Source organism: Tribolium castaneum, chromosome 3 (genome assembly GCF_031307605.1).
Source record: "Tribolium castaneum strain GA2 chromosome 3, icTriCast1.1, whole genome shotgun sequence".
NCBI classification, from domain to species: domain Eukaryota; kingdom Metazoa; phylum Arthropoda; class Insecta; order Coleoptera; family Tenebrionidae; genus Tribolium; species Tribolium castaneum.
In genome coordinates this window covers 24,388,694-24,410,488 of record NC_087396.1, presented here as the reverse complement: position 1 = coordinate 24,410,488, position 21,795 = coordinate 24,388,694, and the positions used below count along the sequence as shown (strand labels likewise).

At 33.0% G+C, this 21,795-nt stretch overlaps 5 protein-coding genes and 6 long non-coding RNA genes across 19 annotated transcripts in view; 7 read left to right on the top strand and 4 right to left on the bottom strand.

Annotated features, from left to right (window-relative positions):
* Positions 1-2,213: 2,213 nt before the first annotated feature.
* On the bottom strand, positions 2,214-3,802 carry LOC135265700 (uncharacterized). Its single transcript, XR_010333483.1, has 3 exons — positions 3,632-3,802; positions 2,654-3,585; positions 2,214-2,598 (listed from the first exon to the last, which is right to left on the bottom strand). It is a non-coding gene; the product is annotated as an uncharacterized LOC135265700 (long non-coding RNA).
* Positions 3,803-3,894: 92 nt separating this feature from the next.
* On the top strand, positions 3,895-4,471 carry LOC103313519 (uncharacterized). Its single transcript, XR_511523.3, has 2 exons — positions 3,895-4,051; positions 4,102-4,471. It is a non-coding gene; the product is annotated as an uncharacterized LOC103313519 (long non-coding RNA).
* A 698-nt stretch (positions 4,472-5,169) lies between these two features.
* LOC103313518 (uncharacterized) lies at positions 5,170-9,605 on the top strand. 6 transcript variants are annotated; one of them, XR_511521.3, is made up of 5 exons: positions 5,170-5,326; positions 5,377-5,846; positions 5,909-7,535; positions 8,597-9,237; positions 9,296-9,605. It is a non-coding gene; the product is annotated as an uncharacterized LOC103313518 (long non-coding RNA). The 6 variants fall into 6 exon arrangements; XR_010333500.1 differs by having other exon boundaries at positions 5,377-5,863; positions 5,927-7,535; XR_001575098.2 differs by having other exon boundaries at positions 5,377-5,863.
* LOC107398157 (uncharacterized) lies at positions 7,710-8,601 on the bottom strand. Its single transcript, XR_001575099.2, has 2 exons — positions 8,156-8,601; positions 7,710-8,108 (listed from the first exon to the last, which is right to left on the bottom strand). It is a non-coding gene; the product is annotated as an uncharacterized LOC107398157 (long non-coding RNA).
* A 1,359-nt stretch (positions 9,606-10,964) lies between the features above and the next one.
* On the top strand, positions 10,965-13,042 carry LOC103313515 (hypothetical protein). Of its 3 annotated transcripts, none has more exons than XR_010333496.1 (4): positions 10,965-11,122; positions 11,173-11,721; positions 11,780-12,378; positions 12,633-13,042. XR_010333496.1 is itself a non-coding variant. In XM_971340.5 (2 exons), exons 1-2 carry the CDS (start codon positions 11,111-11,113, stop codon positions 11,455-11,457), a joined length of 297 nt encoding a protein of 98 aa, XP_976433.1. In that variant the 5' UTR covers positions 10,969-11,110; the 3' UTR covers positions 11,458-11,492. The 3 variants fall into 3 exon arrangements, 1 of the variants encoding a protein (XP_976433.1); XR_010333497.1 differs by having other exon boundaries at positions 10,966-11,122; positions 11,780-12,138; XM_971340.5 differs by lacking the exons at positions 11,780-12,378; positions 12,633-13,042 and having other exon boundaries at positions 10,969-11,122; positions 11,173-11,492.
* Positions 13,043-13,470: 428 nt separating this feature from the next.
* LOC103313514 (keratin-associated protein 21-1) lies at positions 13,471-14,297 on the bottom strand. Its single transcript, XM_008196964.3, has 2 exons — positions 14,139-14,297; positions 13,471-14,091 (listed from the first exon to the last, which is right to left on the bottom strand). Exon 2 carries the CDS (start codon positions 14,089-14,091, stop codon positions 13,522-13,524), a length of 570 nt encoding a protein of 189 aa, XP_008195186.1. The 5' UTR covers positions 14,139-14,297; the 3' UTR covers positions 13,471-13,521.
* A 173-nt stretch (positions 14,298-14,470) lies between these two features.
* Positions 14,471-15,933, top strand: LOC103313513 (uncharacterized). The gene is made up of 3 exons (XR_010333503.1): positions 14,471-14,882; positions 14,928-15,505; positions 15,558-15,933. It is a non-coding gene; the product is annotated as an uncharacterized LOC103313513 (long non-coding RNA).
* A 698-nt stretch (positions 15,934-16,631) lies between these two features.
* On the top strand, positions 16,632-17,267 carry LOC103313511 (ctenidin-1). Its single transcript, XM_008196961.3, has 2 exons — positions 16,632-16,798; positions 16,844-17,267. The coding sequence occupies exons 1-2, from the start codon at positions 16,775-16,777 to the stop codon at positions 17,183-17,185; spliced, it is 366 nt and encodes a 121-aa protein (XP_008195183.1). The 5' UTR covers positions 16,632-16,774; the 3' UTR covers positions 17,186-17,267.
* Positions 17,268-17,698: 431 nt separating this feature from the next.
* Positions 17,699-18,234, bottom strand: LOC661301 (uncharacterized). The gene is made up of 2 exons (XM_970789.4): positions 18,096-18,234; positions 17,699-18,049 (listed from the first exon to the last, which is right to left on the bottom strand). Exons 1-2 carry the CDS (start codon positions 18,114-18,116, stop codon positions 17,768-17,770), a joined length of 303 nt encoding a protein of 100 aa, XP_975882.1. The 5' UTR covers positions 18,117-18,234; the 3' UTR covers positions 17,699-17,767.
* Positions 18,235-19,010: 776 nt separating this feature from the next.
* LOC135265706 (uncharacterized) lies at positions 19,011-19,649 on the top strand. Its single transcript, XR_010333504.1, has 2 exons — positions 19,011-19,293; positions 19,343-19,649. It is a non-coding gene; the product is annotated as an uncharacterized LOC135265706 (long non-coding RNA).
* Positions 19,650-21,035: 1,386 nt separating this feature from the next.
* ssp3 (short spindle 3) overlaps positions 21,036-21,795 on the top strand; it is a 45,438-nt gene continuing 44,678 nt past the window's right edge. Inside the window, exons 1-2 of one of the 2 annotated variants that reach the window (XM_064355694.1) lie at positions 21,036-21,396; positions 21,447-21,631. In XM_064355694.1, the coding sequence (XP_064211764.1) occupies positions 21,300-21,396; positions 21,447-21,631 (282 nt within the window). In that variant the 5' untranslated portion in view covers positions 21,036-21,299. The remainder of the gene's footprint in view (positions 21,397-21,446; positions 21,632-21,795) is intronic. The other variant, XM_008196960.3, reaches the window with a different exon arrangement.

The following is a 21,795-nucleotide window of genomic DNA, read 5'->3' as shown; positions in this document are numbered from 1 at the left end:
GGGAATTTGGCAATTTTCTCGATGCCAATCGATTCCCCGGATCATTTTGCATAGGAATGGATCAAAATAGTTCCACTTTTTCGAATAGTTTAGCCAAAAATGAGAAAATAAAAAAAATTAAAAAAAAGTTAACACCCCCCCCTTAAAATCGGTCAATTTTTAAAGTGTCTCTAAATCAAATAAAACCGATTCTATCTTATAGATTTTGATGTGCTCTTTCCAATCTAAAAAAGCATTTTCTCCTAGCTCTTTTAGTTTGGCCGTAATCGGCGTTTGAAAATTGAAAAATTTTTTGCGAGATATCGCCTTGAGTCCTATGCCATTTTGTAGAGTTTTTTATTCCGGTTGTCCTCCATTTTTCCGTTTCTCGATAACTCTAATAGTTTCGCCGTAATTGGCGGTTGAAAATTGAAAAAAAGTGAAAATGGAAACATTTTTTTGCGTTTTTCTCGGAAACTGTAAGACTTAGAGCAACGAACAAAAAAACCTCTGATAGCGCTTAATTTTATCTATTTTTTCGACCAAACCCGGAGCCGCTCCGGGCAACGGTTCCGGCTACAGAGGCGATCAAAGTTTTTCACTAAAAAAATTCATAAAAAAAAAACTAAAAGTCGTAGAGCAATGCGGTTTGTTCGGTTGAATTCTACGGCTCATTTTACATAATATATCAATTTTTCACAACAATTAAAAATTTAAAAATTTTTGCCTAAATTTAAGGTAGCCATTTTCATTTTCTGTATTATACCAACTTTTCACGAGATTTAAAATTTTCAATTTTTTTGCTAAAATTTCCTGAGTAATACACTTACCTTCAAAGAGGTGAAAAAAAATAATTTTTTTAAACTCACTCCAGTAAATTTTTATGGACTTCTACATGTCTTAACAACCCACAAATGTTGTTAAAAGTCCACAAAAAGTCCATATGCTCGATTTTTTGATGTTTGATTTTTTCAATTTTCGTCGCAGTTTTTGTCGATTTTGGGTACCCGGAACGTTTCTCGAGTAATAGCTCCGGAACTATTAGTGATAACCCCATAAAGTGTATTATCGTTGGAAAGCTCTTTTATTGATCTATCATTTGCAGAAAAGATTATTGTTGTCCGACTTATAGTTTTCGAGAAAATGCAAATAAAAGCAAAAATTAGATCATATACTCAAAAATTCATAACTAAAAAACTATTGGGAATTTGGCAATTTTCTTAATGCCAATCGATTCCCCGGATCATTTTGCATAGGTATGAATCAAAATAGTTCCACTTTTTAGAATAGTTTAGCCGTAAATAAGAAAATAAAAAAAATTAAAAAAAATTTAACACCCCCCCGTTAGAAATCGGTCAATTTTTAAAGTGTCTCAAAATCAAATAAAACCGATTCTATCTTATAGTTTTTGATGTGCTCTTTCCGATCTAAAAAAGCGTTTTCTTCTAGCTCTTTTAGTTTGGCCGTAATCGGCGTTTGAAAATTGAAAATTTTTTTGCGAGATATCGCTTTGAGTCCTATGCCATTTTGTAGAGTTTTTTATTCCGGTTATCCTCCATTTTTCCGTTTCTCGATAACTCTAATAGTTTCGCCGTAATTAGCGATTGAAAATTGAAAAAAAGTGAAAATGGAAACCTTTTTTTGCGTTTTTCTCGGAAACTGTAAGACTTAGAGCAACGAACAGAAAACCATCTGATAGCGCTTAATTTTAGCTATTTTTTCGTTTAAACCCGGAGCTGCTCCGGGCAACGGTTCCGGCTACAGAGGCGATCAAAGTTTTTCACTAAAAAAATTCATAAAAAAAAAACTAAAAGTCGTAGAGCATTGCGGTTTGTTCGAGTGAATTCTACGGCTCATTCTACATATTATATCAATTTTTCACAAAAATTAAAAATTTAAAATTTTTTGCCGAAATTTAAGGTAGCCATTTTCATTTTCTGTATTATACCAACTTTTCACGAGATTTAAAATTTTCAATTTTTTTGCTAAAATTTCCTGAGTAATACACTTACCTTCAAAGAGGTGAAAAAAAATATTTTTTTTAAACTCACTCCAGTAAATTTTTATGGACTTCTACATGTCTTAACAACCCACAAATGTTGTTATAAGTCCACAAAAATTGAAAAATGTGTAAACACGTATTAGACATAACAACTTTATTTATAAATTATTGTAGAGAGGTATTTTCTCATAAATTAAGAAAATAAAAAAAATGAAAAATGTGTAAACACGTATTAGACATAACAACTTTATTTATAAATTATTGTAGAGAGGTATAGTGAGTATAAAAAAATAAATACAAATAAGTTAATAATTTAAGGTAAAAAAAAGTATTTAGTAGTAGTAGTAGCTAGGTCTTCTCCTAGGAACATAAACTCTCCTTCTTTGACTCTGCATTCTTCGATAAGCAAAAAGCGGTCTAAAAACAATCGCATTTGCAGTTTCCATAATCTCTCCATCGTCTTTTTTCTCTTTAGGTTCTTGAATTATTAAAACTAATTCTTTATGTGGTGTTGTTGTTGTTGTTTCTAATTCGTCTTTCGTTTTTGGTGCAATAGACTTCGACTGTGATGGAATTACCAGGACGAACAATACAACAAATGTTATTATCTGTCCCACCTAACGAAAAAATAACACTTAATTACAACATAAATAACAAAATTTTAAAACTTACCGTAAATATCTTCATATTGCTTGAATTGTCTTTGATCTGTCTGTGATGCACTCGATTGCCAAACTGATGCAGGTTGTTGGTGACAGCATTTTATATTCTTTTCAAATGATGTTTTGAGAATTTTAAGAATGTAGTTACTCGATTTTTTTCCAGAAAAGCACTTACACATTTTTATTGATTTAAGTTATTGCCACCTTTCGTTATTTAGTCTTGACAAGAAGAGGCTATTTTTAGCACTTATTTTTTAGTCTGCGGGAAGAATTTGTGATTTATTTAAGATGGGTTAGGAAAACTTCCACGATAATAATAACCCGTAACACATTCTGATAACTGTTATTCATGGTGGTTTCATTTTATTGTTAGCAGAATTAATTAGAGGACATTACGGTGTTACTCGATCAATTTTGTTGGTTCGCTAATAGTTTATGAATCAGACAATTCTTGGTCTGAATGCAAATAACCGACCCTACCTTTTAATTAAAAAATGAAGTAAAATCTGTAATCGTTTGGGATTAGAAACTGAGGAAACATCAAACTTGAGTTAGGTCTAATGAGACGGAATTTCGAGTTTAAAAACAATTATTCTCCCGACTTGGAGACACAAACGCAATTAAAGAAAACAGTACAGTTTCACTAATTATTTCCACAAACACTTAGGTACAGCTAAACAAACATATCGGACACATTCTTTATTTTTAGTGTTGTTTTATTTCACATTTTGTTACTACTTGAGTGTCGTCTTCGAGATATTTCTCAGGCTTAAGTTCAACAATGTCATGAATTTGGATAATCAAGGAAATGAAAACGCAAGTCAGTCCCAAAATCACGTACATCATAATTTCAAAAATAACACAAGCTGCGACAACACCCATGGCTTTGACAGTCGTGTTGTTGGTGAGGGAAACAACGGTGTTAAAAAAGCCAAAAATCATCTGAAAAAAAATTGTAAATTGTGGTTCCACAACCAGAAATACCGACCATTTCGATGAAATGAAAAATGCGATAGAACATTTTGCAATTGTTCAACTGATACATATCACTAACACAATTTGCAACAAACACAACCCACGGAGTAGGAAAAGTGTGGAAAAAAAGAGCAAAAGTCACAATGACATTTTCACTTGGAGTATTTCGTTCAGTTGCTTAGTTAAATTAAATCAAAACGCCACTTGTTTTTATCAATTAACAATTCTAATTAGTATTGTTTTAGGAGTCATCCAAGTTCGCGCTTATAGATTTAAGCATCTCTTAACAACTTTCGTAAACACAGATTTGTAATGTCTTTTCTGGAAAATGTGACTCTATTCTCTTAAAAACAAACCGGCTATAAATTCGTTTGCCACACCTTTAGTTCCTCAGTCTAGTTTTGAACTTAGAGACGATATTTGACCCAGAAACGTGAGTGTTTTTAAAAATTTGTTTTTTTAACTAAGTTTTAATTATTGCAGATGGCACAAATTTTGAGTTGTGTTTTTCTCATTGCTTTGATCCTACCCTTTATTTTTACAATGCCAGCAACCCCAAAAACCAATCAAGAAAATTTATTGGACAATCAGAATTCTGGTGAAGTTATGAATACTGCAAACACCATGTATTATTATTTCCGGCCGGTGTATTCGTACAGAAGGGTACAAAGTCAAAGGCGGAGAGTTTATGCTCCCAGGAGAAGATACAGCAATGGTTTTGATAAAGACGATCGATTTCCCACAGTCGCTTAATTTTTTTTCTGTATTTTTTGATTTGTGATATATTTATTTGTTGCTTATTTATTATTTTTGTACAACATAATTACACATAATAAATATTTGTGCATTTGAAGTTGTTTTTGTTTTATTTTAGTCAATTGACAAATTCTTTAAACATGCTTCTGTTTTTTACAATTTCTTTCTGAGGGTTGAGTTTACAATTAATTTTTTTGCAACAAAACATTATACAAAAACTAATCTACAACAAAATTTTTAATTTGTAAAATTGTTAAAAAAACTTACATTCTTCCTATGCCAATAAAGCTAATATTCTAATATTTCTAAAAATGAGAATATCTTCTTTTCAGTGAAAATTGATAGGCAACATTTAATACTGTTTATATAATAGCGGGTGACCTTTGTAAAAGGAATTATTATTTTTAATTAACTTGAGATTATTCATAATTGATAACAGTTTAGTAAAACAATTAAAAATAAAATTTTCTGTTCACAAACTCACATTTTTTATATTTTAAGTACAAGATATCTATGAAATAAAAAATGACCGGTTTAGGATTACTATAAAGATTTTAAATGAGAAACAATTGTCAAAACATTTTTAATTATTGGATATTTGAAAATCTATCTGAAAATAATTAGTTTTTGCCACCTGAAAAAAATTTTCTAGTCAAAAAAATGTTTCTTTTGACTTAATTTTAGAACAGATTTTGCAAAACTTTCGTAATTATTTTAACCAGCAAATTACATATAATTATTTCTGTGTAAATGATAATATTGATAACACACTATCGTTAACATGTGACAATTCTTTTTGAAGAACTCTAGGAATAAAACAAACTACCAATTTTATAGCTTTTCTTAAAAATGTTATTAATTGCAATATCAATCAGATTTATATTTGCTTATAAAAGTTATTACGATCAGTTTTGCTTCACATGTACAAAGTTAAAGCACATTATTTGCAACTGTAAGTAAATAGTATCGAATTTTCTAAATTTGACTTTAAAATTTTTGCAGATGATGAAACGTTTTCTTCTTTGCTTGGTGGTTGTGGCTTTGGTAATGCCAGTTTTAAACCAACCAACAGACGGTGTTAAAACCTCTTCAACTTTGCACAGTGGTGAGAAAACCGGTGGAGAAACGATGGACACTGCAGAATCTGCTGTTTTCCTACCCCGATTTACTTACAGAAGAACGCAAAGTCAAAGATACAGATTCTAAAGTCTAAAAACTATTTTCCCGATGTCTTAATGTTGTAATAAATAAACTATTTGGAATTTTTTTCAACCAGACTGCTGTTGTTTTTGTTAAATAACACGACCATGACCTGTTGTTACAGTTATTAACAATTTCAGTTAAAATAACGACTCCAAGCAAAGTTTAACCACCTTTCTGTGATAATTGAAACTGTATAATGTCGCTCTTCTGCAAACAAACTAGTTCTTTGTCACCCTTCTATCTCTGGACTATTTAAAGAAGATGTTGAGGTACAAAATAATTAAAGGTACTTCGGTCACAATAAGATGAAGTCAGTCTTTTTTTATTTAAGTCTGATTTGTATAATTAGTGGCATAGAATGCAAAACAGTGATAAGCGAGAATAAAGCACTATCGGAATCGTTATCACAGGTTATGGATCAAAGTGAGAATGACAATGATGAAATTTTGGTCACTGCAGAACAAGTGTTTTTGCCAAAATTTGCCTCGAGACGAAATATTGCGTCCAGAAGAAAGGGACAAGTCCAGAGAAGGCAATACAATAGGAGAAAAGCGACCACAAGAAAGCCAAGTTACAATAATTACTGGGAGAATTATTATTGGAGACCTTGGGGCTACTCAGGATTTTATTAATCTAGTGATTTATTTATTTTTAATGTAATTGTAGCTGTTTTTTTCTATTTTTTCATTATATAATTAAGCCAGGACGATTATTTTTATTATTTTTTTTTGTGAAAATTTTCAACTTTGAAGCAAACTGAGTCATAAAATTCTATCAGTTGCAGACAGCTTTTATCATCTGATACCAGGCCTTAGCACATTTTTATAATTGTGTCAGATGACTTCGTGCTGAGTTAAAAGGCTATCAGAGTTTTAAATAACAATTTTTATTTTCAATCATAACATATTACATATAAATAGGCAAGAGAATTAATTAACTTTGAATCAACACTAGAAGAAAACCATAGGGGGCCTGAAAGGCTTCCTCCTTCTGGTAACGTCTCTCTTGTTGTTTCTTGTTCGAGGTGTTGAAGCCACATTTGGATTGGTGTAGGTGATAAATCCGTTTCCAAAATTTGGACCGTTTGGCACAAATCTGTTGTCCACTTGCCTTCTGTCCCTTCTTTGTCCCCGATTTCTTAGGAAATATTTGAGAAAATCGAACGCAATCGGATTATTTCTGTACTCGTATTTGAGGTGATTGTAGCGTCTGAGAAAATTTGGATCAATTGAGCGTTCCTGTCGTTCGTTAAACGAATTTTCGGGTGAAGACAGTGTTAACGGTAATGCGAGTAAAAGTGTGGTCAAAAATAGTAAACAAGTCTGAAACAGAAATTGGTGAAAACTCAGCTTACAGTTTTTATACTTAATTTACCATTTTGACAGCGACAATACAACTTACTGGCTTTAGGAAACCGAATAAAATCTTTATATACCTTTGGATGGAGATGTGTAAATAAAAAACGTTGATTTGCAAAAGTCGGTTAGCTAATTAATACTAATGTTCTCGAATGAACTGGCTATTCTTGTCCTGAGTTGACAGAAAGTATTATTCTTCCAAGTTTAGTACTTTCAAGTTCAAGTTAATGAATTGGTGCTAATCTTAAAGATCAATATAATGACAATCATTTTATATTTAAAAATGAAAATAAGTCGGCAGTGTTTGCTATTACCTATTAGTGATTAGTTTTGTTTTCCAATATATTTTTATTCATTACTTTTAACTAGGTTCTTCAAATTATTGTTTGTCTTAAAAAGCATAATGGAATTTTTTATTTGGCATAATTTTAATTATATATAGTATGTAAAATAATTATTTTCGTGGTACAAGAAGTGGGAATGTTAATCTAATAACTGTGTTTGAAGGTGTTACAAAAATAACTAATATGTGCAGAGTGCGTATGTTCTTTTACACCAATTCTTTTAAAAATCGTCCAGTAAAAATATTGCAACAAGAAGGTAATTTTTTACTAAAATGTAGTCAAAAAAATTCACACTACGTTCAAAAATACAAAACTGTTACAACTATTAACTGAAAAATTTCAAAGTTGTTTGAATGAGTATAAAGTATTTAAAAAACGCATTTTTAAACATTCCTTGTTTGTTGTGCAAAAAAATAAATAAAACAATTAATTTGCTTATACTTTTTAATAAACTTCTTTATTGTTATAACAATATAACACATCTTATGTTTCACTTCACTTAAAAATACCACCTTAGCTTCCTCTTTGTCGTCTTCCTTTTGGTGCTTCTAGTCGTTGGAGGTGTTCTTCTTGACCCTTGTCTAAAATTAGTGAAGTCACCATCGTTTACATCAACTTGTCTTCTCTCTCTTTCAAACACATGTTCTAAATTGTTTTGCTCTCTTTTATTTAAAATTTGTAAATTGTTAACATGTCCATTACTCATTTCTCGTTTTTCTCGACAATTTGATATTTGGTTCAAAGTTTTAATGTTGTTTGAAACAGGTAAAAGGGCAGTTACTGCCAACATTAGCACAGCCAATGATAACAAGAAGAATGTATTTCTTGCCTAAAAAATTGTGTGTTAGATTCTTCTTTTAGATAAATGTAACATACCATTTTGTAGTCACAATAACTAAGTAAAATGACTCAAAAAATCAGATGGAAGTGCTTTTATAGCCGTTAAAAACTTTCAGACTTGTTTACAGTTTGGCGCTAAAAGGAGAAAACGAAAAGTTTCACTTTCAAGACTGTTATAATTTATTTTAATTAAATACAAATCTAGAATTTTATTAGGATTAAACACAAAAATTTGTGGAAACACTTGATAAGTAATTAGGGAAAAACTTAATCACTTCAAGGAAAACTGCAGCGATAATTCTAAATTTGGTCATTAAATCATCACGTGGTCCAAATTACACTATTTAAGTAAATTTCAGTAAAAAACATTCATTATAGATTTTTCAAATAGACTTAAAAATGTTACGTTTTGTTCACTATTTTCTATTTGTAAATATTTATATTATTTTGTTTTTATTTTTAAAAAATATTTTTCAGGTGTGTTGGGTTGTAGGTGTTGTTTTAGCAGCACCACAAATTAAAACTGAAAGCCGATTTGGTTCTTTTGGGAATGGAGGTTTTGGGGGCGGCCAGTTTGGAGGCGGTCAGTTTGGAGGCGGCCAATTTGGGGGCGGACAATATGGAGGCAGTCAGGTTGAAAGTGGGCACTTTACAAGTGAACATTTCACAAGTGGACAGGTTGGAAGCAGCCAATTTGGAGGCGGTCAGTTTGGAGGTGGACAATTTGGAGGTGGACAGTTTGGAAGTGGGTCATTTGGGGGTGTTGATTATTATTAAAAATAAGAATTATACACATAATCACAATAAACAATGACTAAATCATTTTTTGTTCAGTATGATTTTGTAAAGCTTTCAAAATGTTTTAGTTAAACGTAAAACTTAAGGTTATTAGTCGGAAGATATTGTCAAAAACATGGTTTATCGCACTGTGGTCACACAAAACTATAAATAAAGCCAGACTTCACATTTTCCACATAAACAATTAACAGGTTATCACAATTATATCCTTCTGAGCTCACAAGAGATAAACTCGTTCTTACGATAGTAAAAAATATAAAAGCTACCAACTTTCCACAATTCCACTAGTTATTGTCTGTTTGAACGCAATGAAAACTTTTGTGAGTTGTTTTTTTTAAACTTTTCAGTCTTATGTTAACTCTAATATTGATATTTCAGGTCATTTGTGTTATTTTATTGATTGCTGTGTCTGCAGCTCCTCGTCCTGACCATCACACTGGTCATGGTGTAGGTGGATCTGCTGGTCAACATGGTACTCATGGTAGTACCGGAAGCCACCAAGGTGGTCTGATCGGAGGAGGCACCCATGATTATGGCACACATGGCACACACCAAGGGGGTCATCAAGGGGGTCACCAAGGAGGTCTGATTGGCGGTGGAACTCATGATTACGGAACGCACGGTGGTCATCATTAAATGTAAATTTGTATGTTGTTTGGTAAATAAAACGAGCTAAATTGTTGTTTGATTTGATTTGTTTTATTATTATCGTGACCTTTTTGACGGGTCAACTGTTTATGCCTAATTCAAGGTCTAAAGAAAAAAGTCTAATCTCTTTTAATTTGGATAATAAAGAGCAATCTTGAAACACAACTTATATTTCAGAAAAAATTATGTAATATCTACATACTTGTAATAATAATAAAAAACATTGCTTTGCTTACAGGTTTGTTTTTATTCTTTATCTAAACTAAAATTAAGAAGTATCAAGATTTTCATATCGGAAAACTAGATCGTAAATTGAAGAGACTCCAGAGCTCAAGAAAACGAATTACATATTTATTTCATCATATAATTTTCTTTAAAAATACCTAATATTTTCAAAAAATACAATTTGAATGCTTGGTCTTTATTTTTCTTTACAATGGCTATCTACGAACAATTAATATTATTGATAAAAAAAATTTGCAGTAAAACTAGACAATTTGTGTTATTTTTTTAGAATTAGTTGGTCTTGAAAGCTATACCCAAATTTTTCATAATTTTCTAAAAAAATGCTGAAATTTTAGTCGTTTCACTTATTTTAAACAAAAATAAATTCTTCAAATTACTGATTTATTAAAAAATTAGTTTTTCTTGAAATTGGATAGTGCTGATTTTTTTTGAAAACATTATTAGAGAACAGATTAGATTGTTATAAATATACTTCTTTATTACAATTACAAAATTTAACTAAATCGAGAATGTACAGAGTGATCTAAATTAACATATTTACCTTTTAAGCCAAAGATTAATAAAAAACATACTATTAAAATATCCAGAAATTATTTTTTTATCAGAAAAATAGTTCTTAAAAAAATTAGATTTTGCGATTTTTACGATGTGTACGGAGCACAGTCTGAAATTTTTTTTTTGTCTATAAAGTCAAAACAGTATTAAAATTAGACGTAAAAAGATAAAAAAAAATTAAATGAATGAACAATATTAGCTTGTTAAGTTTAATAAGTCAAAAACAATTGTTTTCATTAGTTATTCTAATAAATCTAATATCTAATATATCTAATAAATTGTAAAAAAAAAACAATAGACCAAATTTTCAGATTCATACCTTACTTTTTTTAATATCGTCAAAAACAGATTAAAAAATAATGGTTTCATCGAAAATTTAACAACTTTATAATGTTTTATCTATAAATAACGTAATCATTTTAGAACAGCCTCTACATGGCACACTTTAAAATGTACCACCATATGGGTTAACTGTTATTTATTAGTTGCAAATAAATATTTACGAGAATAGAAACAATAATATGTTGATTGTTGATTCATGAGGCTCATGCAAAAAAAAATAAAAAAGAAAAGAGATTTGTAGGTCAAAATTATTCCGACAAGATATTCCAAGTAATATTTGTCGATTAATTATTTAATAACAAAACATTCGTAACGAGTGATAATCCTCTTATCACCTATCGACTTATATAAGGCTTTGACAAGAACACCACTCTGTAGTTGTCACCAAGATAGCAAGCAAAAATGAAATACTTCGTAAGTACCAAATTTATTTTTTTGGAACCCTCCACTGTGTTTTTTCCTAGGTTATCCTCCTAGTTTTGGTTGTTGCCATTTCGGCCACCCCTTATGGGGAAAATGAACGTCGTGGGGGAAGCCTAGGCCGTCAGGGAGGACAAACTGGGTTCGGAGGAACTCAAGGACAAAGCGGTTTCGGCAGTCAAGGACGCCAAGGAGGAACCTTCCGTGAAGGAGGAATTGCCAACAGTCAAGGAGCCGGTCGCCATGGCAACATTGGAGGATACCCCGGCACTTACCATGGCGGCAGCCGAGGCACCCACCAAGGGGGTTACCAAAGCCACGGCTACTAGATGTATTAAAGTAAAATAAAACGTTCCAAAAATAATATCTCGTTTTTTTCGTCCCTAAAATGCAATTTGTGTAAAAAATAACCATTATTTTTGATTATCTACGGTGGGATTCATTCATTTTTTCACAATTCGGCACACCAGTCATCGGAAAAAGGTTGCCGTAAATCACCCGTAAAGGGTATCCTGATGTCTCTATTTAAGCACCCGTTGGTTGATTCATCACTTAAATGTGTTTGATTTGGTACGAGAATGCGCCAATATTTTGTGAGTTATTGGGCACTATTATCATGTTTTTTTCTGAAATTTAATAACTACTTGCTAGGTCATTTTGCTATCGCTGGTGGCTGTTGCCATAGCCATTCCAGCCGATATTAACGTGAGAAAAAACACACAAATCCGTACTAGAAATACGGAACCACGTCAACAGTCTGAGGAAAATCCCGCTGAAACTCCCGATCCTGAAAATGCCTCTGAAATGACTAACAAGATTCTGGAATGTCGTGGAATTTTACAACAAGCTGGAATGATTGATTTGAACCAAAATGCCAAACCTACGGAACCAACACAACCAGAAGGTGAAACTGAAGAACCGAGAAAGGTGGAAGCTTCGTTGAATATTCGAAGGACTGGACGAAGATTCTAATTATCTGTATTATGACCACTGGACTGTTAAATGTATTTGTAAGTACTTATTGCCCTATCAGTATTTAGTGTTATTGTGACTGTATATGCAAATTAAAGCTTGATAAAGAGACCTTTGTTTTCTTTCGTTTCCTCCAATTTGTGCTCTTCTCACCTTCGAATTTGCATAGATAGGGACATAATGAAAAGAGGAACAAGTATAAAAGGTGACGAAAAATCTTGCTTGAAGTGTGTTTGTGTTTGTGGTTACTCCAAGTTTACAAAATGTCTCTACAAAGGGTTAGTTGATGTTTTTTTTTAATTTTTACTAACAACCGATTTTAGATTTTTCTTTTGACAATTTTTCTGTTTACTGTTGTTTTTGGACTTGGCATAAAGAATCCGCAAAAAGCAAAAGTCCAAAAATCAGTAGACGCAGTTAGTACAGTGAATGAATTACGTGAAGGTACGAAAAATATTCATTTTTAATATTTTAAGCAAACTTTTTTTTTATGAAAAAATGTTTAGTGCTGTAGTTATTTGTTTTTTTTTAGAAAAATCATTTGCCATTGATGGATTTTCTGACCCTTTTTATTCACATCACAATGGATATTATCCTGGAAGACATCCTTGTCATTTCCACAGACCGCATACGTATCATTCCTACCATAGGAGACCCTATTTCTCAAGAGATTCTACTAATGATTATTAAAATGTCCCATACTTAGATATTTTATGTTATTAAAGAATTTTAAAATTTTTAGAGCAAACCAAAATCAAAAATAAAAGTCTCTTCTTTTTATAAATAAAGATTACACGTTTAACTAAATAGGGGTCATCTTACGGTCAAGGTTTATTTAGCCTTTTCTTGTTTGATTTGTAATGTTAGGCAACACACAATCACGATAGCTGTATAGATAACTGCATATATTTGTAAATTTTAAAAATAAAAATTTTAAGAAATTTCAGTTTGTTTTATTAAGCAATAATAATGTTACATATTTTTTAATCAACTACCTACAGTTTTAACAAGATTGTTAAAAAAATATGCATTTATTTTTCCTCATCCGAAATTTTAATTATTTATCCAATATTGCACAGATGTCTTAATTTGTAAAAAATTGTTTAAATAACTTATCAAATAAAATTTAAAATAAATTTAAAAAAATTACTACCTTTCTAACTATAGGTACAACAGAAATACTCATTACACGGTAGTTTTGTCGTTTTTTATCTTTTGAAATTGTTTTTTTTATTTTTGATATTCTTATTCATCTTATTCAAATGTCATGTAAACTTACGGCCAATTTTTTAATATTTGTGTACTATTTATTTATACCTAAGTAGCAATAAATATTGTTGTAAACTTTCGAAAAAATAAATTACACAAAAAACTTTGCAAAAAATGTATTGTACAAAAAAATACTAACGCTTTTGGTATTTTTAATAAAACCTGCCACCATATCCTCCATTACCGTACCCACCACCATAGCCACCGTAACCCCCATAACCACCACCACCACCCCCGTAACCATTACCATATCCACCACCATAACCATTACCATATCCACTCCCATAACCCCCATACCGACCACCATAACCACCCCCATAACCTCCGTACCCCATCCCAGGCCTATATCCACCACCATAATAACCCCCATAACCCAACCCAGGCCTGTAACCACCCCCATTGTAACTCCCGTTTGCCCAACCTGGCCTGTAACCACCCCCATAACCATTTCCTCCAAAATAAGGCCCACCATTTCGAATCATCGATTCGTAACCTCCAGGATATCCACCATAACCAGAACCACCCCTATTTCGGTCACTATAACCCACCCCATGGCTAATGGGGTAGTTCCCAGTGTATCTCCAGTTGGCATCTTTTCCAGAGAAAACCACTCTGTTACCCTGGTTGTATGGGTAATAAGATGGGTTTGAATACGAAGCAAATGGGTAAGCGTGAAGGGTTGCGATTGAAGTCGCAATCAATAAAAAAAGTGTAAACAACATCTACAATAGTTATGTAATGATACGGAAAATAATTAATGCTAACTTACGGTTTTCGAGGCGGTTTTTAACAAATTCAAACTTTTCCAATGTGTATAACTACTTATAGGTGAGCGTACCCATCAAAGTGACTCGCTTTTAATAAACAATTTTTACATGGAGCTGTAACGACGGAATTATAACATATCGTTGTTATTGTAATAGGTCGGATGTCAAAATTTGCAATATGTAGTGCGATTAAGGGTCAATTTGATCGCCAGATGCACTAATTTTGTGATCAATAACTCGGTTTATCTTCTCTTCTAAAATTCTAGTTTTTGATTTGTGACCCACTATGATAATTCAGCCACAAATTTGCGATAACGAGACGTAATTTATTTAGGAAATAGCTAAGACACATGCCAATGTTTTGATTTACAAGGTGGTTCAACTTTTACCATACTTACTTTATGTTGTATTATTGTTATAAACAAATCTTCGGTGCTTTGGAAAAATATGAAAATATTTACGAGAACAGCTGTTAAATGGGTTACACATTTTTAATTACACAAAGTAAATACAAAATTGAACATATTTTGCAATATTACCCAATGAAGGAATAATTTCGTTGGTACTAATTGAACAGACTCACCTGGGATGTCCAAATTTTAATAAGCGACCTTGAATTTCGTTAACGTGCCAATTGTAATATCAATAAAAATATTATAAATACGACTACATCCCTGTTTTTGTCCCATTTTAATCCAGTGCCAAGAAAGTTTTCTACAATGAGTTTCAACCAAGTTTTACTTAAGGTTTATTTTAAATGCGTTATTCTGTGATAGAGCTAAGTGTTTTAGGTGTTTGTAATTTTATCAATATTTGCTGGTTTTTCACTATGTGTCCCAGCACCTGAACCACACAGAGGATGGGGTGGAGGCTGGGGCGGAGGTTGGGGTCATGGAGGATGGGGACACCGACCATGGGGCGGTTGGGGATACGGTGGTTGGAGGCCAGGAGGTGCAATAATCATAGTACCGGTCAGAAGACACTGGTGGTGAAAAACTAAGTAGTTCTGTACTTATTTAAATCTATAATAAAAATGTATTAACACTTGGCGAAATTTTATTGAAACTTTCCTGGTCCTTGTTCTTAATTATGACCATTTTATTTTAATAAAACTGAGTCGCATTTTCGTATTTACAAAAATGATTAGTTCTACTCAAAGTTAAAAATAGAAAAACACCTGTTTATTGGCCACTTCTGCGAACTACTGGCCAATAAGAGTGCAATACTGAAATACTCATTGGTTAAGTAATTATGATTTCGGGTAAATGACCTTGGCAAATATGTCTCTCCAAAGTTTGCACAACTTTGCTGTTTATAAACTTGGCAAAACGCAGTTTTGCAAGTGAATCGAAAAATGGACGTTCTTAAGGTAGGTAGTAGTGTTTTTATTTTCAGGATTTATTTTCAGTTTGTAAGTTTAGATTTGCCTTTTGTTAATCTTTGCAACTGTGTCGCTTTGTAATCCCCGAGGGGGTGGTGGAGGAGGACATGGCGGAGGATTTGGTGGTGGACATGGCGGAGGATTTGGTGGTGGACATGGTGGAGGTTTTGGACATGGAGGTATAGGACATGGAGGTTTTGGACACGGTGGGTTTGGACATGGAGGACATGGCTCTTGGGGTCATGGATATATTGGTGGAGGCGGTTTTGTAATACCACCATATCATCACCGTAATCATCGCAGAATTGGATCGTTCGGATTCGGGTTAGGTTCTTAAGAATTTAAACACATATTAAACTTTATTAATTTAAAATTATGTATTATTTTGTACTATAATAAAAAATATAATAATCAAAGTTTTGTTTTTGTGGTTATACCTACCATTGCAGTGTCGACAAACTTTTTAAAAATTTTAACAAAAAATATAAATAATTAAGCATAAAATACAAACTAAATACAATTGAAACAAACGTAAGAATGTTACCAAAAGTAAGACTGAATACGATACTCAAGCGTAAATCATTAGTAGAATGTAAGAGATCATTTTTTATAACGAATTTGAAAAAAACGCAAATAGAAATAAACTCAAATAACAAGAAAATACATTAAAAATCATTAAAATCGAACCAAAGACTTTCTTAGTACTCCTAGAGAGGTTTAAAGATTCGGAAACGTGTATAAAGAAACAAGTGTATAAAATGTTGTGTCCAAATAGATAAAAACTATTTTTTTTTATTTCTGAAGGTACGTATAATAGTATATGCAGGGTGAGTCTGCTAACAGTATTTTTTATTATATCTTAAAAACTCAAAGTCGCACTGAAAATATTCTTTCTTTAAGACATAATAAGTGTCAAAAATTTGTGAAATATTTAATTTTGCTGGAAAAACCGTCGAACAAAACTTGTTTGTAGAAAGTCCTTAACAATAAATAACGTTGATTTAACTTTGGGAGCTTAGGTCTCAAGAAAAAACCCATTAGGAAACCTGTATAGTCAATGTCAATATTTGAGTATTTCCCAACGTTATCATCCATCTTACTACGAGTGTGAGAGTAGCTAACCCATCGAAAGTGTGAACTTGCACCGACCATTGTTCGGATTAACCCATGTCCGTAACCTTGAACACCGCGAAAGAGATGATATAAAAGTTATGTCAGAAATTAACCCATTATTCTTCGTGCAGGTGTGCCGGCAAAATGAATCTTCAACTAGACTTAAAAGTGAGTTGTGTTATTTTTTTATTAATTTTAATTAAATTTTTTCAGCCCCTTTTAATTTTCTTCGTTTTGGTGGTGTCGGCTTTAAGTGCCCCAACCCCTTGGGGTCATTGGGGCCATGGTGGTTACGGACACGGTGGTATAACCATTATCGCAGTTAAGAAAATTGGTGGTTATGGTGGTTACGGTGGTTATGGGTACCCACACTACCATGGCTATGGGGGCGGCTACGGGGGCGGATTCGGTAGGGGCTACGGAGGTGGTTATGGCAAAGGGTTCGGAGGCGGATATGGAGGCGGCTACGGGGGCGGTTTCGGCGGCGGTTATGGTGGCGGATTCGGCGGAGGGTTCGGTTTTGGGGGAGGTTTCGGTGGAGGATATGGAAAATAAACCTCCACAAGTGTATAGGCTAATTATTTTGTACAAAATGTATTTTTTATAATGACCCACTTAAATAAATTTTTTTCGTATATTTTCTTGTCGTGAGTTTCTTTCCAGCTTTCCACGCAAAATCGCTGACCTTACGACCGTAATAGAAAGTATAAAATGAAGAAGTTTATTAGCAATTACTTTCAGTTGATCATCAACTTTTTACGAAGTGATTAAGTGCAAAAATATGGTTACCAATGAGGTAATTAATTGTTTTTTTCTATAGCGGATGTTAAACTGTTTTTTCATCAACTCTTTTGAATGCAGATTTGGCCTTCTTTGGTATTTGCCGCCTTACTTATTTCCCATTCGGCGACTTCCCCTGTGGTCAGATCTGGAGGTTTTGGAGGCTTTTTAGCCCACTACAAGCTCCCCAATGGCCTAAAAAACCACCTCCACCAACCTGAAATAAAACGTTACAGTTCTAAGATAAAGCCAGGTCAACTACACATCCAACATTTGCAATAATTCCACTTTCAATTTTAATTTATTTATTTATTTTATTTACATTTTTTTTGTTAATAAAATACACTTGAAACAATTTTATCGTCCATAACCGCCGCCATATCCACCTCCAAAACCGCCTCCGCCTCCACTTCCTCCGCCAAATCCTCCGCCGAAGCCTCCACCACCGCCACGACCGCCACCGCCGCCAAAACCGCCACCTCTGCCGCCACCAAAGCCGCCACCTCGGCCACCGCCTCCGCCAAAACCGCCACCACGGCCACCGCCTCCTCCAAAGCCGCCCCCGTAACCGCCTCCACCAAATCTAGGCGATGGGGCGGTGGATGTTAACACCACCAACGATAGGATTAGGAGAAATACCTAAACAATTAGTTAATCTAAAATTATGTAATAGTGGAAAACTTACTTTGATTATGTTAAATTCCATGGCGGTTGTGAGACTAACTGTCGTAGATACTACAAAAATATTTTTGGGGCCTTCTTATATACGCAAAAACTAACATGCTAAATAAACGCTAAATGGAAGCAAACCAATAGAAGAAGGAAACAAATTCTATGAAAATTGTATTAATTTTATGTCTAAATAGTGGACAACTATAAAAATGATGTGATTTCTTAAATATTAAGCTTCCGTACACAATGATTCCATGATCCTACGATGTATTGTTATAGAACATTGAATTCAATTTAAAAATGTGCAAATTTAATTATAAATCGTAATTACAATGTGGGTAATATAATTTTTAATGTTCTTACAGGAAAGGCCATAAATGACCTTGTCTGTAGTTACCTACCGACAAACTCAATAATTATACTAATTATTCTCCATACACAAAATAATTTAGGGGAACTGTATTTTACCGACTTTTGGGGAAATTGTTTGTTTGTTTATAGTTTTAAAATTGGCACTAATTTAATCACGATATGTTGACGCTATTGTCATTATTTTGTAATAATAATGTTATATTTTTTGTACCTTTACTAATTTAGCATTAATCTAATAATCATTACAAACCAGAATTGTTAAAAAATACCTATGATTAATTTGCTGCCTGTTTTAGCCCAATTTTTCGAATATAGTATTTAATTATGTAGGTTGTGCGGTACTTTCTTAACTTTTACTACGCTCATATTATCTAAATAAACGGAGTGTTTTAAAAGGAATGTAACAATAATCGACAATTTTCAACAATGTTTGAGACAATGATTTTTTAGCTCCACTCTTAGATAAAATAGCTATTTAAATCATGATATTCTCAGGAAAGGTTTTAATAACGGTACTACATTCCATGAATCCCATTTAATTGATTTTTGACGAAAAATCCGCATAAAATTTAGGTCTCAACTGGTCTCATTGTAATTGGAAACAAATTTTCGGAAACAGAAAAGTTTGCGATCGTTCAGCTTTATCATAAATTGAATCAAAACAAAGCGCTTTATCAATAGCGGTAAAAATCGAGTTTCTAGTCCATCCTCGATCATTGCATCACCAAGCAGTCTAATAAAAAGAAAAAAACCTTCGTAGGGCTTATATAGAAGAGCCGACCTCTCCTAGGCTCATTTAAAGTTACATTTTATTACAGCCAGTGACCAAGATGATGAAGGTACGTTACTTATTTTTTTCTAACGTGAACTTAAAACATATTTTTTTAGGAAATAATAATTGTTACATTTTTGTTAATGTATTGCGCTGCAACACCTGTGCAACCTTTGCAGAAAGTTGTTGCAGTGGTAGTCCCTCCTGAAAGCGTCCGAAGTGCTGAAATTTTCGCTACTGCAGAAAGTGGGTGGAGAAATAGACCTGGAGGAGGAATTGGGCATGGAAGTGGTTGGAGAAATCGAGGTGGAGGATTGATGGGAGGGTACTTGAACTATGGGGGCGGCTGGAAACGGGGAGGTTATTACAGAGTGGGTTAATTTGTGTACCAACTTTTTATAATAAACTTTTTTACGATTCAAATTTTTATTTATTTATACCTACAAATTAACACGTTGTAATCTCATTACGATTTTGGTCATACTGTGGCAATAACAATAAACCGTCGTGTTCGAGGATGTTATTGCACTGAGTGGGAATCCCATCCTCCAAGGTTAATTAAATTGTTTTCTCTTGAAGCTACCAAATTAAATACAGATTCATCTTCATTTTCCACCTACAATGCGTATTTTCCCGCTGTAACTTTTGTTGCAGTTAATTGCTACCAGTTTTAAATCAATGCAAAGAATTGCGGTTTGCTAAAGAATGGAATAACAACAAAATTGCAACCAATTTACGTGAGCACAATGCTAATAAGTCTCGGTTCATAAATTTGTATTCTGGTGGTATAAATGCAAAAGGCATTTTATTGTGAGTAAACTAAATATCGTGATTGACCTTGAACTGTTGATTTTTATCCGGTGAGTTCTTCTGACATCACTGGTAAAGCTAGAACCTGTCTACCTACCTGTCTTGAGGTCAGAAGCCAAGAGTGCACATTTGCTAAATCATGATTTTTACTCACATTAGCTAGAGATTTAATTCCAAGAAAAAAAATAAGACAAGAAAATGCAATTCATGCTGAACACATACTGCTTTTTAATTACCTACCTAATTGTATTAAGACGAATTTTTAAGGTAAATCTTGACTAATTGATTTTTAAATAACTATTGAACAATAGGACAATTATAGCACGTGTAAGTAAAATTTTATATAAAAACACTTATTTAAAGTAATTATCCACGTACTTTCTTGTTACTATATCCGTTTCAAACTTATTCAAACATAAAAATGGAATAAATCTAAACACATGAAGAAAATTAACATTTAATAAGATTCCAAGAAAGTTTATGACGTGCTAACGAAATATTTGTAAATATGGCGAAATTCCTTATACTTTGTGGCTACTCAAGTTATGATTATTAAACGTACATAATTTAGCACAATTTTTGATTTTGATTTAAATAAAAGCGCATTTTATTTTTTTTTACTGAAATTCCAAGTGAAAAATTTAAATTGTGCAATCAAATTACTTGTTTTATTAAATGTTTGGAAAAACTGTCAGGAAAGATTGCTTCTTTTTTTGTATAAGCTTAATTTTAGCGCGGTTTAGAGTGGTTCAAAATCGTTAACCAGAGGGCGCAAAGGTCTAAGCTAAAAGCTAAAATGTGTAGGCAACCAACTACACACTACAGACACAATTTTAATTATTTTGGTCTTTAAAATTAATTTTTTGCTATTATTGCCACTCATTAGAAGTAGTTAATTAAATATGTACAATTGTGCGGTGCTAGAGCTCTGAATATTTTTTTGTGTGATCAGAGAAGGTGATTTTTCCACCACGGCCAAAGATTATATAATTTTTTTTTAGAAATTACCCATTTTTGATTAGTTTTTTTTGCCCTATTGCCATAAATCAAAACCAGAGTACTTAACATCAGAAGAACCAATATTTTTTGAAAGCGAAAAGTGGGAAAATTGTTCCCTATTTGTCTTGGTGGAGAAATCTAGACTTGATCAGCTGTTTGAAAGAAAGAGCATGGCGATTGTTGTGAAACCGCTGTCAAAAATTCAAACATCAATCACAAGAAGTGATGTAAAAAATCTGTAAAAACATCCAAAAAAAGCAAATCATGGAACAAGTGCGATTATTAGTACAGGAACAAGGACGTGAAGCTAGGAATCTCCTCACCTTTAACATTTCTGCTTTCAACGATACTAGCTTTGGAAGTAAGTTCAATGAACAAGCAAAGGATTTTTTTGGAAAATTGTGATTGTAGGCAAAGTCTCACGGAAGCCCCCGTGTTCACCAAGGGCTTCCGAGTCGCAACAAAGCGGAAAACTCAGTCTTGGAGTGCGGGGGCGAACGGGGGCTAGAGTGCGCTCTGCCTCCACTGGAAGGGACAAGAGGTCGGAGCTGAGGGCCAGATACTGGGCCTTGCTGTTTGGGAATTTGCAAAGATCTGTACGTTTTATGTTTTGACATTTAGCGCATTTTAACAAACACAACACTCAAAGAAAAACTATCACTTCCTTTTGTCGTACGCTTTCGTTAATAATTTGCTTAAAACAATATCAATAGCAACACCATGATCGAGTGAAGGCTGACTAATCAGTAATCACAAGCCG

Coding starts and splice junctions, on each gene's coding strand:
- LOC103313514 (XM_008196964.3), bottom strand. CDS start 14,091: ATGTTGTTTACACTTTTTTTATTGATTGCGACTTCAATCGCAACCCTT.
- LOC103313511 (XM_008196961.3), top strand. CDS start 16,775: ATGAATCTTCAACTAGACTTAAAA. Junction 16,799..16,843: donor ATCTTCAACTAGACTTAAAA/GTGAGTTGTGTT, acceptor AAATTTTTTCAG/CCCCTTTTAATTTTCTTCGT.
- LOC661301 (XM_970789.4), bottom strand. CDS start 18,116: ATGGAATTTAACATAATCAAA. Junction 18,050..18,095: donor TGGAATTTAACATAATCAAA/GTAAGTTTTCCA, acceptor CTAATTGTTTAG/GTATTTCTCCTAATCCTATC.